Source organism: Polyodon spathula, chromosome 19, assembly GCF_017654505.1.
Source record: "Polyodon spathula isolate WHYD16114869_AA chromosome 19, ASM1765450v1, whole genome shotgun sequence".
Taxonomy (NCBI): Eukaryota; Metazoa; Chordata; class Actinopteri; order Acipenseriformes; family Polyodontidae; genus Polyodon; species Polyodon spathula.
Window position 1 is genome coordinate 25191178 of NC_054552.1, and position 13711 is coordinate 25204888.

Genomic DNA, 13711 nt, shown 5'->3' on the forward strand with positions numbered 1-13711 from the left:
TAGCCACTGATGATGTAAAGACGCCTATAAAACCTGCTGGATAGGGGCTCCTCAGGACCAGGGTTGGAGACCCCTGATCTAGGCAGTGCAAGTGCAACATTTTCTGGAAGACAAGGCAAGCAAATTGAGAATGTTCTAGTGCAGCCCTAGATGTCCTGTTTTAAAATAAAAATGCATGCTTTGTATCATACTGTATGCTTCTTTCAAAACTGCACTTTTGAGGAAGGTAGGATTTCCTTTTTTTTTTTAAGCTACAACACTTTTAAAAACAGAATTGTGAAAGCAGGGAATGGTAAACATGGGGTTTAAACACAGGTTTATCTTGCATTATTTAGATAGTGTGGATTGAGTAAATCTGCTGCCAGACCTTTTGCAGGTTATCGTTTTAAGGGGGGAACTAGGACTGTAACCTTGAGTCCTTAGTGCATACTTTTCAAATAAATTCTCAGAGTGGAGTTAGTTAATCCGGTAGTCAATAAGCAGCTCAGTACAGTAGATGGCATTGATTGTTAACAGCAAGACTTATAAATATAACTGGAGGCTGAACATGGAGGCTGTGAATATAATATACTGTCAGGGAAATATAGGAGGTTGGCAAAATGATTTCGAACTGGCAGTTATACAAAAACACGCCTCGAAGGTGATCTTTGACTGTTGTGTGATGTCCGTTGTAGATCAGATTGTATAATGCCGTGCAGCCCCAGCCTGAAACATGATCAGATGAGACAGACCTGGTTCCATGGTACAGATGGAAATGTTGCATTCATTTAACCTTTTACACACATGGCTTTACTGAGGAGTCAAACAAATTCCACAACACAAACTGAAGGCTTTACAAGGGGAAGATTTTATTTCTTTATTTTTTGTCTCCTTTTGTAAGGTTTTGTCTGACAAACATGGCAGTATAATAGTAAATCAACAGGCTTTTGTTGTTGTTGTTGTTCTTGACAAGACTGGTTATAACCTATTTCAATTTGCAATTGTTGTAATGGCTGTTTTTTTTTTGTTTTGTTTGTTTTTTTTTCAGTGGATTTCTTACGTTAGTCCTGTGCACCACTTCACCTACTGAAGTCTTTGGTAGGGAACACTAGCTTTTAATATAGGGGATGAATAGCAAATATGTAGGGTTAGGCTCCCTGTTCCCCTTAGCAAAACCCTTTGAAAGGTACGATTGAATAACACATGAATAGTTCTGTAGAGGCGCAGAGGTCTTGTTGCAGTGCTTTGCTCTTAAACAGAGGGCTGTATCTCGTGGGTTCAGCATAATGCAGAATGCACTTCTAATAGACTACATTGGTCACTTGTCACCAGTTATCTGTTTGCAAAACAAAACAGTAACATACTAATTTTATACACAAGCATAGTGCAATAATATGATGCTAGTTGATTACTGCTAGCCTGCTAAGTGAGTATTATTACAAGTGGAAGACCCAGAGACCACAGTATGTGACACTAGGATCAATTTAAAAGAGTTCAGAGGTATTTTTTTTTTTTTTTTATTTAAAACAAGACCTGCATAGTTGTCAGATCTGAATTTGGTCACTCTGTTCAAATTTTGAATAGAGGATTGCTAGTAGTGTGTATTCAGCTACCAAGTCACACTGTAGCACTGTAAATGTAGTAGAAAGTGCCAGTCTGCATTTAGTAATTTTGTATACGCATTTCCCATGGTTATTTACATGTGATCAGACAAGTTGGTGCCAGTTTTAATAGCTGCATATAATAAGGTGTTTAAAAATAAATAAATAAAAAAAAAATTCATGCCCATCCCTGTATGTATATAATGACAGCTTGTTAAAGTATAAAGTAATACATAGAGAATAAACAATAAAAATAAAGCAACCTCATGTATATTAATTATTACACGTCTCAATCTACCAAAAGCTAAATATTCATAACCTAAAACACTTCTTTACAAAGCTCTTATTTTTCTTAATATTATTTTCTTCTAACAGTTCTGCAGTAAAACAACCTACCAAAGTGACAACTGTGTCCATAATAAAAAGCACAAAATATTGCTTTGCGGTATTTTGTGAAAATAATATAAAAATAATTTCTATATTACAATTTAACCTTGGCTTGTAAATTCCCAACACATCACATTCTCTAGTCCACAAACAGAACACACAAACACCTCTCTGTTTTGTTTAAACAATAAACTATTCTTTTTTTCATTATTTACATCAGCATCTAATGTGCAAATGAATAATTTAAAGTAGTGTACAGTTCTCAAATTAATATAAAACAATATTCTACATTTCTAATGGTGAGAGGCCATGAAACTTACATACAAAGAGGAAGATAACTGCAGAATGAGTACAAATAGAATTTGAGCTGAAAAAACTGTTACAGTCATGGTCAGGGAGAACATTCAGAGCAGTACATTACACTATAGCATTTTGCATACCAATACATTTAAGTGCAGCCAAACACAATGTATCAACTTGGAACACTTCAATAAACTGTACCTGTGCGCTACTATGCTAAATAGTGGAATAAACTTTGCTGTGTGACTGAAAAATCATCAGTATATTCTGATGTCTGTTGTAAATTAGACTGTAGCAAAACTTCTGAGTTGGTTTGCTATACAGCATCACCTGAAGCATCTTTAACGCATGGACCAGAGTTTGACCGGAGCACCTGCCTGCCCGCTATTCAGAGGCCATTTGATCACCATTTTACAACACTGGATCCTCCTGGATTGTATCAGCCTTATTGTTGGTGTTGGTAGCTGCAGGTCAACAAAATCTGCACGTTTGAACAATACCAGTGGCTAATCTGACGAACAGATGCAACAAGTGCTAGGTTTTTGCTGGTTCATACGGTTCATGATTTGCAAACTGTACAGTTCTCACCTGTCAGACGAAAATGTACTGGATCTGGGATCCAGTGCAATACGGCACAAATGAACTCCTACATAGAGATCTTAGAATTGCCACTAAAAACAGGTGCCAACTCCCTCAGTGCTGTAAAAATGCGCTGTAATAAAATTTAGCTGTGGTTTATCCTTGTGGAGTACAGGTGGATCAAATTCTCCCCATTAGTCATACAGCCGCCGCGTGGTACAGCATGTCAGTTTTGACAGAATTCAGGCATTGAGTTCCATTGGGAAAAATATTTAAGCAAGCAATTGCAGCTATTACTATTGCTCAATTTATAACACCAAAACCTCCAAGATTCATCCAATTCAGGCTAGTTCATACCATGATCACGCAACCGTAGCTAAGGGAGATTACTCGTCTCACTAATCATGTGACCTGTCTCTGCTCGCCCGAGAGACAGTGATCACCATGGTTGAATTGTAGCTGGTTGCACTGCACCAACATCTAGTTGCAAGACTGAAGTATGAACCAGCCTTTGTTCGGGTGTGAAGATCACTGTGGTAGTCTTATCTGTTACCTTTATTAAGCTATAGTCGTATTATTCTAATACCTCCGTGGCTGTAGGACTTTTAATACGGACGGGCAGTGCATTAAACTTTACAAGCTAATCAAAGAAACTGGGCACACCTACGATGTCCACTGAAGCCTGTATAATTTTATAACATTAAATACATATTTTCAGTGTAGCCTAACTTGGATGATGCTTTTAATGTAGGTTGTTATTTCTCATCAGTATTTTCTAGTTGGTTGTTTTGATCACCAAGCTGCACTTCTGTGTGTCTTTGCGTGTGCATGTGTCATGAACACTGTTTCCTTTAATATAGAACTGAAATCAGCAAGCAAAACGCTCTGGGGAGCATTCTATTTCATTATACTATACCTGAGAACAACTACAAATCTATACTTTTCAAATGGGCAAAATCCATTTTTTAAATAGTTTTTGGCACATGTGTGTTCTACAGGTATTTGTGCATGTTAGCAGCAAATGCTTTTTATAGCTAACACAAGCGTAGCAATGAGAGGAAAAAAGAACACTTAAAACAAGTATTTTTATTTAGAATTGTCGCTGAGCAATGTAAAGTAGTAGGATATAGCAAGCGGTTTAAATATTGTATTTCAAAACCTGTGTTGACTTTATTTTTAAAATTTTTAAATTTCGGCTGCCAGACATCTTGTCGGGTTGCAGACATTGCTTAGGTCTGCAGTCTGCTGTATTGCTTAAACCAAACTGAGTTTCTATGGCTTTTTTCTTTTCTTAACCTGTACAGAATCATAGGGATAAGCCTTATGGTGGCATTATAAAAAGGAGTTTAAATTTAATTTCTAATGCGTCACTTGTACACATCCTCCTTACGCTGATAATTTGGTTTTAAAGTTAAATGTGGTGATTTCTACTGATCTTTTTTTTTTTTTTATCTCCTTGCATGTCGTCCCTGATCTTTGCTTTACCCAGGTATTTCTTATCTTTTATGTGCAACATAATGTGTTTTTCTCTGTTATTTATGTTTATGCCAAATAAGTTGTCGGCAATTAAGAGCAACAAGAGGTATAGTGTGGGTTACCTTTTTTGATTTTTTGAACTAAAGCGTATCTCCTAAACTATATTTTGGAAAAATAAAAATCCCTGGCCAAATCTGTAAATGGAATTCTCAGCTCCACAAAGTATAATATCAAGTGACAGTGTTCCTTGATATTGAGAGAAGTAACAAGGAAAAAAAAAAAAAAACTATTCTTTTAATAGAGTAGGACATTTGTTATGATCTACTGTAGATTATTCACAAAGTGCTGAGGAGACGATTCTATCCTTCAGTGCTTCAGGACAAAAGAGGACTCCTGTTGAAGCTGCTTCAGCCAGCGGATAACGTGGGCTGGTGTGGCATTATGGACTATCCAAGCCTGTGGTTCTTGCCTTCCCTTTCTCTATGTTTTGTCTCCTCTTTGTAGCAGTACGAACAGAAGTTGTCAGTCTCGGAGCGACCGTAAAAGGAACAGTTCTCCTTCTTGCACCGGTTTTGATGGATCAAGTAGGGTGGGCCCACTGTGCTGCGACCTTTGGTTCTGTCATGGTTTAACCACGCCTGAGGAGAATCCCCGTCTGCATATTCCAAACAGTCGCGAACGTCGTTGGCATTGAAGCCGTTGGTGTAAGTGTGGGACTTGTGATCCCCAGGCATGGAGTAGGACAGAGACTCTACCGTGTTCACTGTACGGATCCCTGACAAGCGAGCCGGGCTGTAGCTCTGAGAGGACAGTGAGCGGTTCTGCTGGGGGTATGTGGCACACGTCTTTAGGGTGCCAACTTTGGGCTTGTATGTGTTGTCCTGGAAGTTTGGGGACTGCAAGTTAACATCGCGAAGATGAATGACGCTTTGCCTCTGGATAGGTGGGGTATGGCTATAGTGGGCAGACACTGGGATGGGCCTAGATTTCTTAGCACCATTGCTAGGTGAGGAGAAAGGACCCGGCGTGGGACTGTGCCGATCCTGCAGTTTCAAAACCAGCTGCGAAGTATGGCTTTGGTGCAAGACTGGAGAGGAGCCCTCTCGCGGTGAGCTTTCTGCCTTTTCTTTCTGGAACATTTCCTGCTCTGGTCTCTTAGCAGCTGTCCCACTGACAATTGGCTTCTTTTCAGACTCCTTCCTCTTCTGCTCCTGCTCTGCACTGAATCGTTCCTGGGCGTTGGTTAGGTAAAAGCTAATCATCTCCTCATGGAACTGGTGTCGATGGCTGGTCAGTAGGAGACCTGCGAAGATGAACTTTCGTTCCCCTTGCATGGCCGCTCTGAGGATGTTCAGACTCAGCTTCACGTCGGTGCTATACTTCCATTGGTCTGACTGTTTCTCACCAGGGGGTTTCGCTGAGCTGTTGCGCTTCTCCACAGGAGACGTTCCCGATGCCCTATCAGTGGGGGATGGGCTGGTAGTCTTTTCCGACGGGGAGGTGCTGGAGGACTGCCCGGATTCCTCTTTGCTCCCTTTGCGGGATTTTAATTCCTTCTTCTTGTTCTTCTCACCGTTCTCCCCGTTCCGGCTGTTACTCAAGTTGGATTTGTTGATTTTTCCATGAACCAGGCCCCCCAGCCCTCCCATGTTCTTCTTCAGCTTGATCCCCAGAGTTTTGCTAAGACTTCCAAGTTTGTTGGCTACAGAGTCGGTCCGGTTCTTGTCTTTCTCCTTCCTCTGCTTGTCCTTCTCCTTCTCTTTGCTGGGCTTGCCGTTGTTGACGTTGGAGTTGCTGCAGACAGATTCTCGGTCTGAGTCCATGGAGTCAGCCAGCGACTGGACATCCTCACCTGCTGAAGCTGTGGGAGACTCTGGCTGAGCCAGAGGAGCCTGAAAGGGGAATAAGATTACAGTGCTTGTCCTGATTCTTCCCAGAAGGTTTTACCTTGCCATTGTTAGAAAGCAGGTGATTTGCCACCATAACAAGGTTCACAATAGCACTTGCATTTTTATTATTGCAATCGTGAGTGTTTCTGACTCTCTAATATTGGGTTAATATGATTGCTCTACAAATCTGTCTTTTATAGGCTTTGAGCTTGATTTTGAGCTTGTCTGGAACATTCTAACTGCCTAGCACTAGAAAGACTTCCTTAGTCCTTCGAAACCATGTGACCTTTCAACTCAGCTGGCCCAATCACCTCTGATATAGAAGCTGAGCAGATGGGACCATCGAAGTTGAAAGGCAGTTTTGAAGGGAATAAGGAAGTTTGTTCAATGTTAGGGAATTAGACTTCTCCAGACAAGCAGACACAGGTTCAGACAGAGCTAGAGAAAAATCTTAAAACGCAATATTGGGTAAGCAGATATTCTCTATTATATACTACCCCTCAATCCTTTCAAGCAACAGATCTGAGAAATAAAACAAGATACATACCCTTGTTTCAGATGGAATGCGGATCCATGTTACATTCATGTAGTTGTGTAGCAGGTTAAGCTTTGCTTCCAAAGACAGGATAAGACTACAGGTGGAGGAGAAGAAGAGAAATTTCAATTAACAACCACTAACATTTTTCAAATGAATCTCCAAGCATCTCTTTTTAGCCCTAAAGCTCAGCCTCTGTCTGCATTAGTCGCGACAGCGTAAAATCAAAGAGGTTTACTGTGCATGTATGCTATTGACTCCCTAAGAATAACACAAGTAAATGCTGTGGATATTTTGTAAGGCTAGAATAGCACCGTTTTGACATTATTAGGTTGCAAAGGATCTGGAGAGACAAGTCTACAGCAAAGACTGTACTCCAATATGGACATTAACACCTCAACCTTCTGAGATTCTTTCAATGTGAAAAGTCTTGTAGGATAGGATGAGTCAGTAGTTTAATAAATAAAAAAAAACATCCTTGCCGACCACGCTTTTTGAACAGCTGTGCAAATCAACCGGCAAAATTATCAGATCAAATGAGGCTTAGATTAAGGTATTATGATTTCATCTGGATGTGTATACAGTCAACAAAATGCTGCATCAAAGGAAATACACATTTATTACCAGAGAAATTCATCAACATACTACATGTATAACACATACAACCCAACATACTGTACACATGGCTGTAACAATGAAAAAATGAACGGAACTAACAAAAGAATTACAGCCTTATGTACAGTGGGGCATACATTATTTCTATTGCAATATCTTCCAAAAAACCCAACCGATAAAAAGGAATCAGCCAATTTGATTAGATTTTTTTTGTGTGCAGCCCTGTATATACAGAGTACTTATTCAATCCCAACATGAGTAAACATGGCTTAATCTTGTATCACTATTGATTTCATTATTTAAATGGAACATGTCATGTCAGCTTCATTACAATACTGAATCATTGGGTCCAGGCATCCTCAAGAGCAAAACCTCATGAATAAACGTAATGCCATAATGTATTTAGAAACCGACAAGTCTACTTATGAGAAAGTAGCTTGGAGGTACCCAAGTGTCTCGGGGATCTGTCCTCATTTAAATTCACAGCAGACTAATTATGCCTGTTCTAAGCAAATGCTTGATTAGTATTTCTCTACTTCTATCAAAATTAATGAAGAGCAAATTCTGTAAAAGAGACCATGTATACTCCTTTTGTCTTGAGAAAATACTTGGCCTGTCTGCTGCCACTTATGCAGGATTCCAAGCTATTTGTGACACAACAAAGGCTTTCTTAGGGGCAGTAGATTGTGAAGTAAGCCGTTTGTGTGATTAGGGTTGCTACCTTTTTAATGGGTTCCCTGGATTAATGGTTAAAGTTTCACAGCAAATTTAGCAGCTTGGGGTCTGGAGGTCAGTCATTATGCTAGAAACTTTTTAGTTGCATGCTACTTTCTCATTCAAATGTTGTGTAACAGATTTCAAAATTGAATATGATATTAAAGATAAAACAGGTATGACTAGCAGTCTGGATATGATTGAAATTATTTTATTTCTGTATTAAATGAACACCTGAGCTACAGGTAAGTTACCACCTAGCATATGTTATGTAAGGGCTTACCTAAAACTGGTTTACTGATATGAGACTTCTTTCCTACATTGCCATTTTGAGAGAAGCGATCTTTCACTGACCTTTTGCATTTTTGAAAAAAAGTTTGTTATATGGCTTGTCAAGCACTGGCCAACTTTTGCCACTGAAAAGCAGGATTTTGAATCTTGTGTCTACCATTTCCAGCTGGATGACTTACTTGGCCAGTTTGGTATTGTCATTGTCATCCTTCCCCCACTCCCAGTCCTTCCCAGGATCAACAGCAAAGTGCAGAGGCAGCAGCTTGTGTTCAGAGTCAGTCAGAGGAATGACCGCTACAGAGAAGAACAGAGGATTTATTATAAGATTCTGGAAGACCGAAGAGACAGTGGCACTAGTTTAAAGGATTTCCTCTCGACTGTTCATCATAGGAAGGCCTGACAGTTCCTGGATTAGTGGGACCATATGCAGTACGTTTTGGATATCTTACCAGGCTTACACACACAAACTCTTTGCTCTTGCTTCAGTGGGTGCCTGTTGGAAATGTAAATACTGTCGTACACGGTTTTAAATATTTGATAATATTTTATGATGGCTGTTACTTCACAAGGCCATTTTGAAACTGCCAAAAATGTAAACAAAGGAGGGGGAATAAAAAAATCTATTTTGCTGCACATAGTGACAGAGCAGCCAGAAAGTGTCAAAGCTTTTGCACCTCCAACTAAAACTACTGATAAGACAATGACGTCTGGTTTCTGGGTGTACAGGCTAGACTGAAACCACGTTTTAGTGTAAATCCTTTAGTTAAACTGCAGCTTTAAGACAGGGTATCATCAAAACAAGAGTTGACTTGCAGGACACATTTTTTTTTAATCTTTTTTTTGTATCTGTGTAAACATACCTTGTGTGCCCTGACAACATTCCACATCACGCCCCCAGATCGGTACATATGTAAATGTATATGGCTGGCGTGACAGTCTGGCTCTAGGGATCTGCCCATCATCTGATTTGCATATACAAGCTGTATATTCTACAGCACAAACTATATTTCATGAATGATTTCTAAATGTTTTTATAATTCCTTATCTTAATGGATTAGGTGATCACTCTCTGTATCTCAACTGGATTAGTAAACTGCTCTTCTAAACCAGTTATAACCTGGCTTTCAGAGTCTTTCTGCAACTGCCTGCTTATCTGCAATGGTACAAGAGCATACTGTTGCAAGCTGAAATGTATGTGCATTTTTTACACCAAATAAACACACGTGCAATATTTCACTAAGCAGTTAGGAGACATGTTTCCCTTCTCTGTCACTCAAAACAGCTTCTTACATGTATGTCCTCCTAGTTTTATTGTCAGATAGACAGGCAGCAGCTATGCAGGTTTCACAATCCAATTTAAGAGGTGCGCCTGGTAACTGTACTACAGTGCAATAGTTGCCATTGCTGCGTGCAAGTTTTTCAATATAGTTTAGAATAACCAGTTTACTGTGAATGTACTCCATGCACATTTATATTCCAGTCTTAAATGCATAAATAAATACACAATAAATAAAATATCAATAATACTTAATGTCAGTACCATGAAAAAGTATGTATGAGAACACACAGTATGTGGAATAACTAATTGTACAAATATCCATGCAAGGTTTAATCATATTGGGTTTCCTAAGATACAGCCCAACCACAACTTCTGCACAGGTCACGGTGACCTTTGGAACCTCAAGGACCTTGTGATTAGGAAAGGCATGCCCTCACCAAGTTACAACACATAGCTCCATCCCCGTCAGACATGGAAAGCACCACGTATGTCAGCAAAAGTTATTTTGGCGGCTGCCTGACAAACAACAAAGATGTTGATACAGGGGAATGGTTTGTAGGGGCCATGAGTAAACAGTGGTGCTTGCAGAAACGTGAAAAGGCATCAGATCAGACAGGTAACATGTTTTCTAAATAGATTGTCTTTTTGAATGCAACCATTGAGTGGCTGATACTCGAGGGTTGAAAATGATGGTATCTATGGTAACGCCAGCACGTCAACCTGTCAGATGTGACCTTGTTTTCGGTACAGGTACTCCACAGGTAGGCTGATATAATTCGTCTGGGCCATTGTCTGGGTTAAGAGAGAGAGAGCAAAATGCTGTCTTTACATGACAGTATTTGTTTTAAACTGTTAAAAAAAAAAAAAAAAAAACAGAAAAAAATATGGACCTGATTTTGAATATTCAGACTGTGTTGCAGAAAACACATGGGAGACATACTTATCATGAGTAATGTGATACTGTTTTAGGTGTCTGGGGAAAAAACAATGTCTTCTTTCCTTCTTCTTGGGTATTTTTAGGTATCGGGTGTAAAATCAGATGCCCTTTTTTTTTAAGCTAGTTTTATTTGACCATCTTTGTAATGTGTGTGTTTTTACAAGAATATTAACATTTCAACACAAACGTGCCAAAATGAGAACCCTCAATCTTCATTCACATACACTGTTGGGTTACACAAGCCTGCCCTCTAGTGGGAAACAGCAGCACCTACAAGAAGCTCCCACCAGCACACCCATGTTCAATGTCTTGCCAGGCACAGTAGAGTGATTAGCACTTTAAAACAGAAACGAAAAGCTTAGAGACAGGGATGAAAATAGCTTGGTATCCAAGGGTCCAGGACTGACTAAGCAGGAAAAGGAGATTGTACAGGTGCTGTTTCCCATAAATACATGGGAATGAGCAGTTTGAGTGTGAATGTGTTTATCTACAGTGTCGAATTTGAAGGGCACATTTGTTATGCTTTCTCCATGTAATTCTTTACCCCTATCAATAATATTGGAGAGATCGAAAGATGCACATAGGCAGACTTGATTCTGAAGCAACAATCCTGTCAAATGCAGTCCTGTCTTCACTCACAATAAAGATGACGCAGTATTTATTCAAAAAAAAAAACAACAAAACATTTAAATTCTTACAACTGAAATGTATTTCCTATATTCCTTTCTAAACTGCAGTCATTCCACAGTTGCAAGATTTAAACACCTGAACCTAACCTCCGTCACGAGTAACATTTCACAACTGTTTTTCCTGATTGGATACATGTTTGATTGGGACACGTTGTAATAGATGTGTTGTGCAAACATTTGATATTAGCAGTCTGATTTGTAAATGTGTTTGGTTTTTTGGGGGGGAGAATGCTTTCTTGTAACACAATTGTTCATGTTTTGTTGTCCCACACCATTATTGATCTGTACTGCTATTTCAAGCAACTCTATACCAGAGAGATCCAGAAGATGGCAACAAAGCAAAGGTCTTCTTTACCACAACAAAACAACAGCCTTCCGGTGACTGACAGCATTATCATCTTTTGCACCATATAGAGTATGGCTGAAGGGCACTGTTCTGCCATCTGTGCCTCCTGAGAGTGTGTGTTAACATTATAAACATCAAACCAGAGGAGCATGTTGTTTGCACCAATAAGTTAGGTACAAGCTGCAAGCAATGTTCAATGGATTTTATTCAGGAGCTAACTTCTGTCTTGGCATATATCACTGTTTGTGCATAACCTTGGAAACCTGGTTTGCATTTGGACTATCTGTCTGTGCTTACTGCATTAATAACTCTTGATAAATGAAGCAAGCTTGGGTTATTTGATACCATGGGAAATTCAATTTGTTGTACTGTGAAACGAATGTGTTAAATCTATTCATTCTGCAACACAATACACAGATTAACCTTGAAAGAGCTAATTGATTAAGAAACTGAGGTGCTGATTTGTCCGCTTGACAACATTTCTAAATGGTTTCACATCATCTCTAAGGAGGTAAAGAGGTAACATTCATGTCAACTTTCAGTGACAGCTACCAATAGTATTCAAGGCAGGTAGACTTAAACCTACCTCTCATTGCAGTCTCTCAGCACTGGCACAGACATATCAATACAAGTGTAGAAGTTGAGTAAAAGTACATTTACAATAGAAGTTAGGAAGTACAGTGGATGCTGGTTATTGGCAACCCTGACAAAGACAACTTTCGGTTATTAACATTTTCCCAGGAACCAATCCCGCTTTTATAACACATTGACTTCACAACTGCATATTTCTGGTGGACTGAGGCAGAATTGTGGCTTTGAAACTGGCTAAGAAGCTGCATGTAAAGTTGAGATTTACAGCGGGAGGTTGTACATTGTAAAAACCAGACAATGTTGTACAATTATTTTAGAATTGATTGTAAGCACAACACATTTTTTATGTTGTAAGGACAATTTGTAGTATATTGAGCATCAAAAGAAACGTATCACTTATATTTGAGCAGCAAAAGAAACTTGCCACTTATTTGGATAAAATTCACCAGATGTAATCGAAAAATGACAAACTCTGTTTTACAGCAGGTGCAGTGACTTTATATTGTGCTGATTAACTATTTACATCATGAAGATGCTGCAAAATGATCTGTTGATCTCTTCGGCAGGTCTTGTGACTCTTGGGCTCCCAGTTCGTGGCCTGTCATTGACAGAGTGTGTCTGGTTATACCGTCTCGCCAGGTTTGAAATTGCTGCCTGTGAGTACCCACGACGGCGAGCCACAGTACGCTGCCCTAGTCCAGCCTCCAACATGCCGATTGCACAAAGACGCTGCTCTCTTGACAGATGTGGCATCTTGGTGTTTTTCTGTGACTTTATTGCTTTTATTCAGTCTTGCAATTCAATAGCTGAAATCACTCCATATCCAGTGTCCAATCAACTGTCTCACTAATTAGGTGATTAAGTGCATATGCTTCAGTCATAGTCACTCAAGCATGTCATGGTCAAGGACGAATGCTCAAGTGAATAAAAAAAATAAATAATAAGTTGTCACTGTCCATCATTTGTTACCTTATTTTTTTTCGAAAATAAATGTTATAATAGTGATAAGTGTCTGTTGATGCTCAGTATATGCCATTGTGTAGTACTATTTAAACCTGCTCCTTTTTTACACACGCGTGAAGTAAACAGTTTTATGTTTGGGTATTTCATGTTTCTCGTGTAACGTTTTAACACTAACATTTAAAATGCATGTATTTCAGTGCCATATTTGTACAACTACAGTATATATCATTGTTCCATATCAATACACTTGAAAATGGGGGCTTTTCACTTTTGGTTAATGACAATGTTTTACTGAGAGGTTGTTAATAAGCGTTAATCCTGTGGATGAGATGTTAAATCAATGTCCTATTATAAGTGACTCTGCACATAATGCACAGTTCACAGCCTACGTCTGTAAAGCGCTTTGTGATGGTGGTCCACTATGAAAGGTCCTATATAAAAATAAAAATATTATTATTATCTACTGTAATTTTATAATACATTAAATAGCCTACCAGAAGAAATAGTAGGATCTAAAACACGGGAAACACTAAAACAATT

At 39.1% G+C, this 13711-nt stretch overlaps 1 protein-coding gene across 2 annotated transcripts in view; it reads right to left on the minus strand.

Moving 5' to 3' along the window:
* Window positions 1-681: 681 nt before the first annotated feature.
* Window positions 682-13711, minus strand: part of LOC121294732 (OTU domain-containing protein 7A-like) — a 119902-nt gene continuing 106872 nt past the window's right edge. For both annotated transcript variants that reach the window (XM_041218777.1, XM_041218778.1), the window contains 3 exons: window positions 8546-8660; window positions 6759-6843; window positions 682-6214 (listed from right to left, as the gene is read on the minus strand). In XM_041218777.1, coding sequence (XP_041074711.1) covers window positions 4769-6214; window positions 6759-6843; window positions 8546-8660 — 1646 coding nt within the window. In that variant the 3' untranslated portion in view covers window positions 682-4768. The remainder of the gene's footprint in view (window positions 6215-6758; window positions 6844-8545; window positions 8661-13711) is intronic.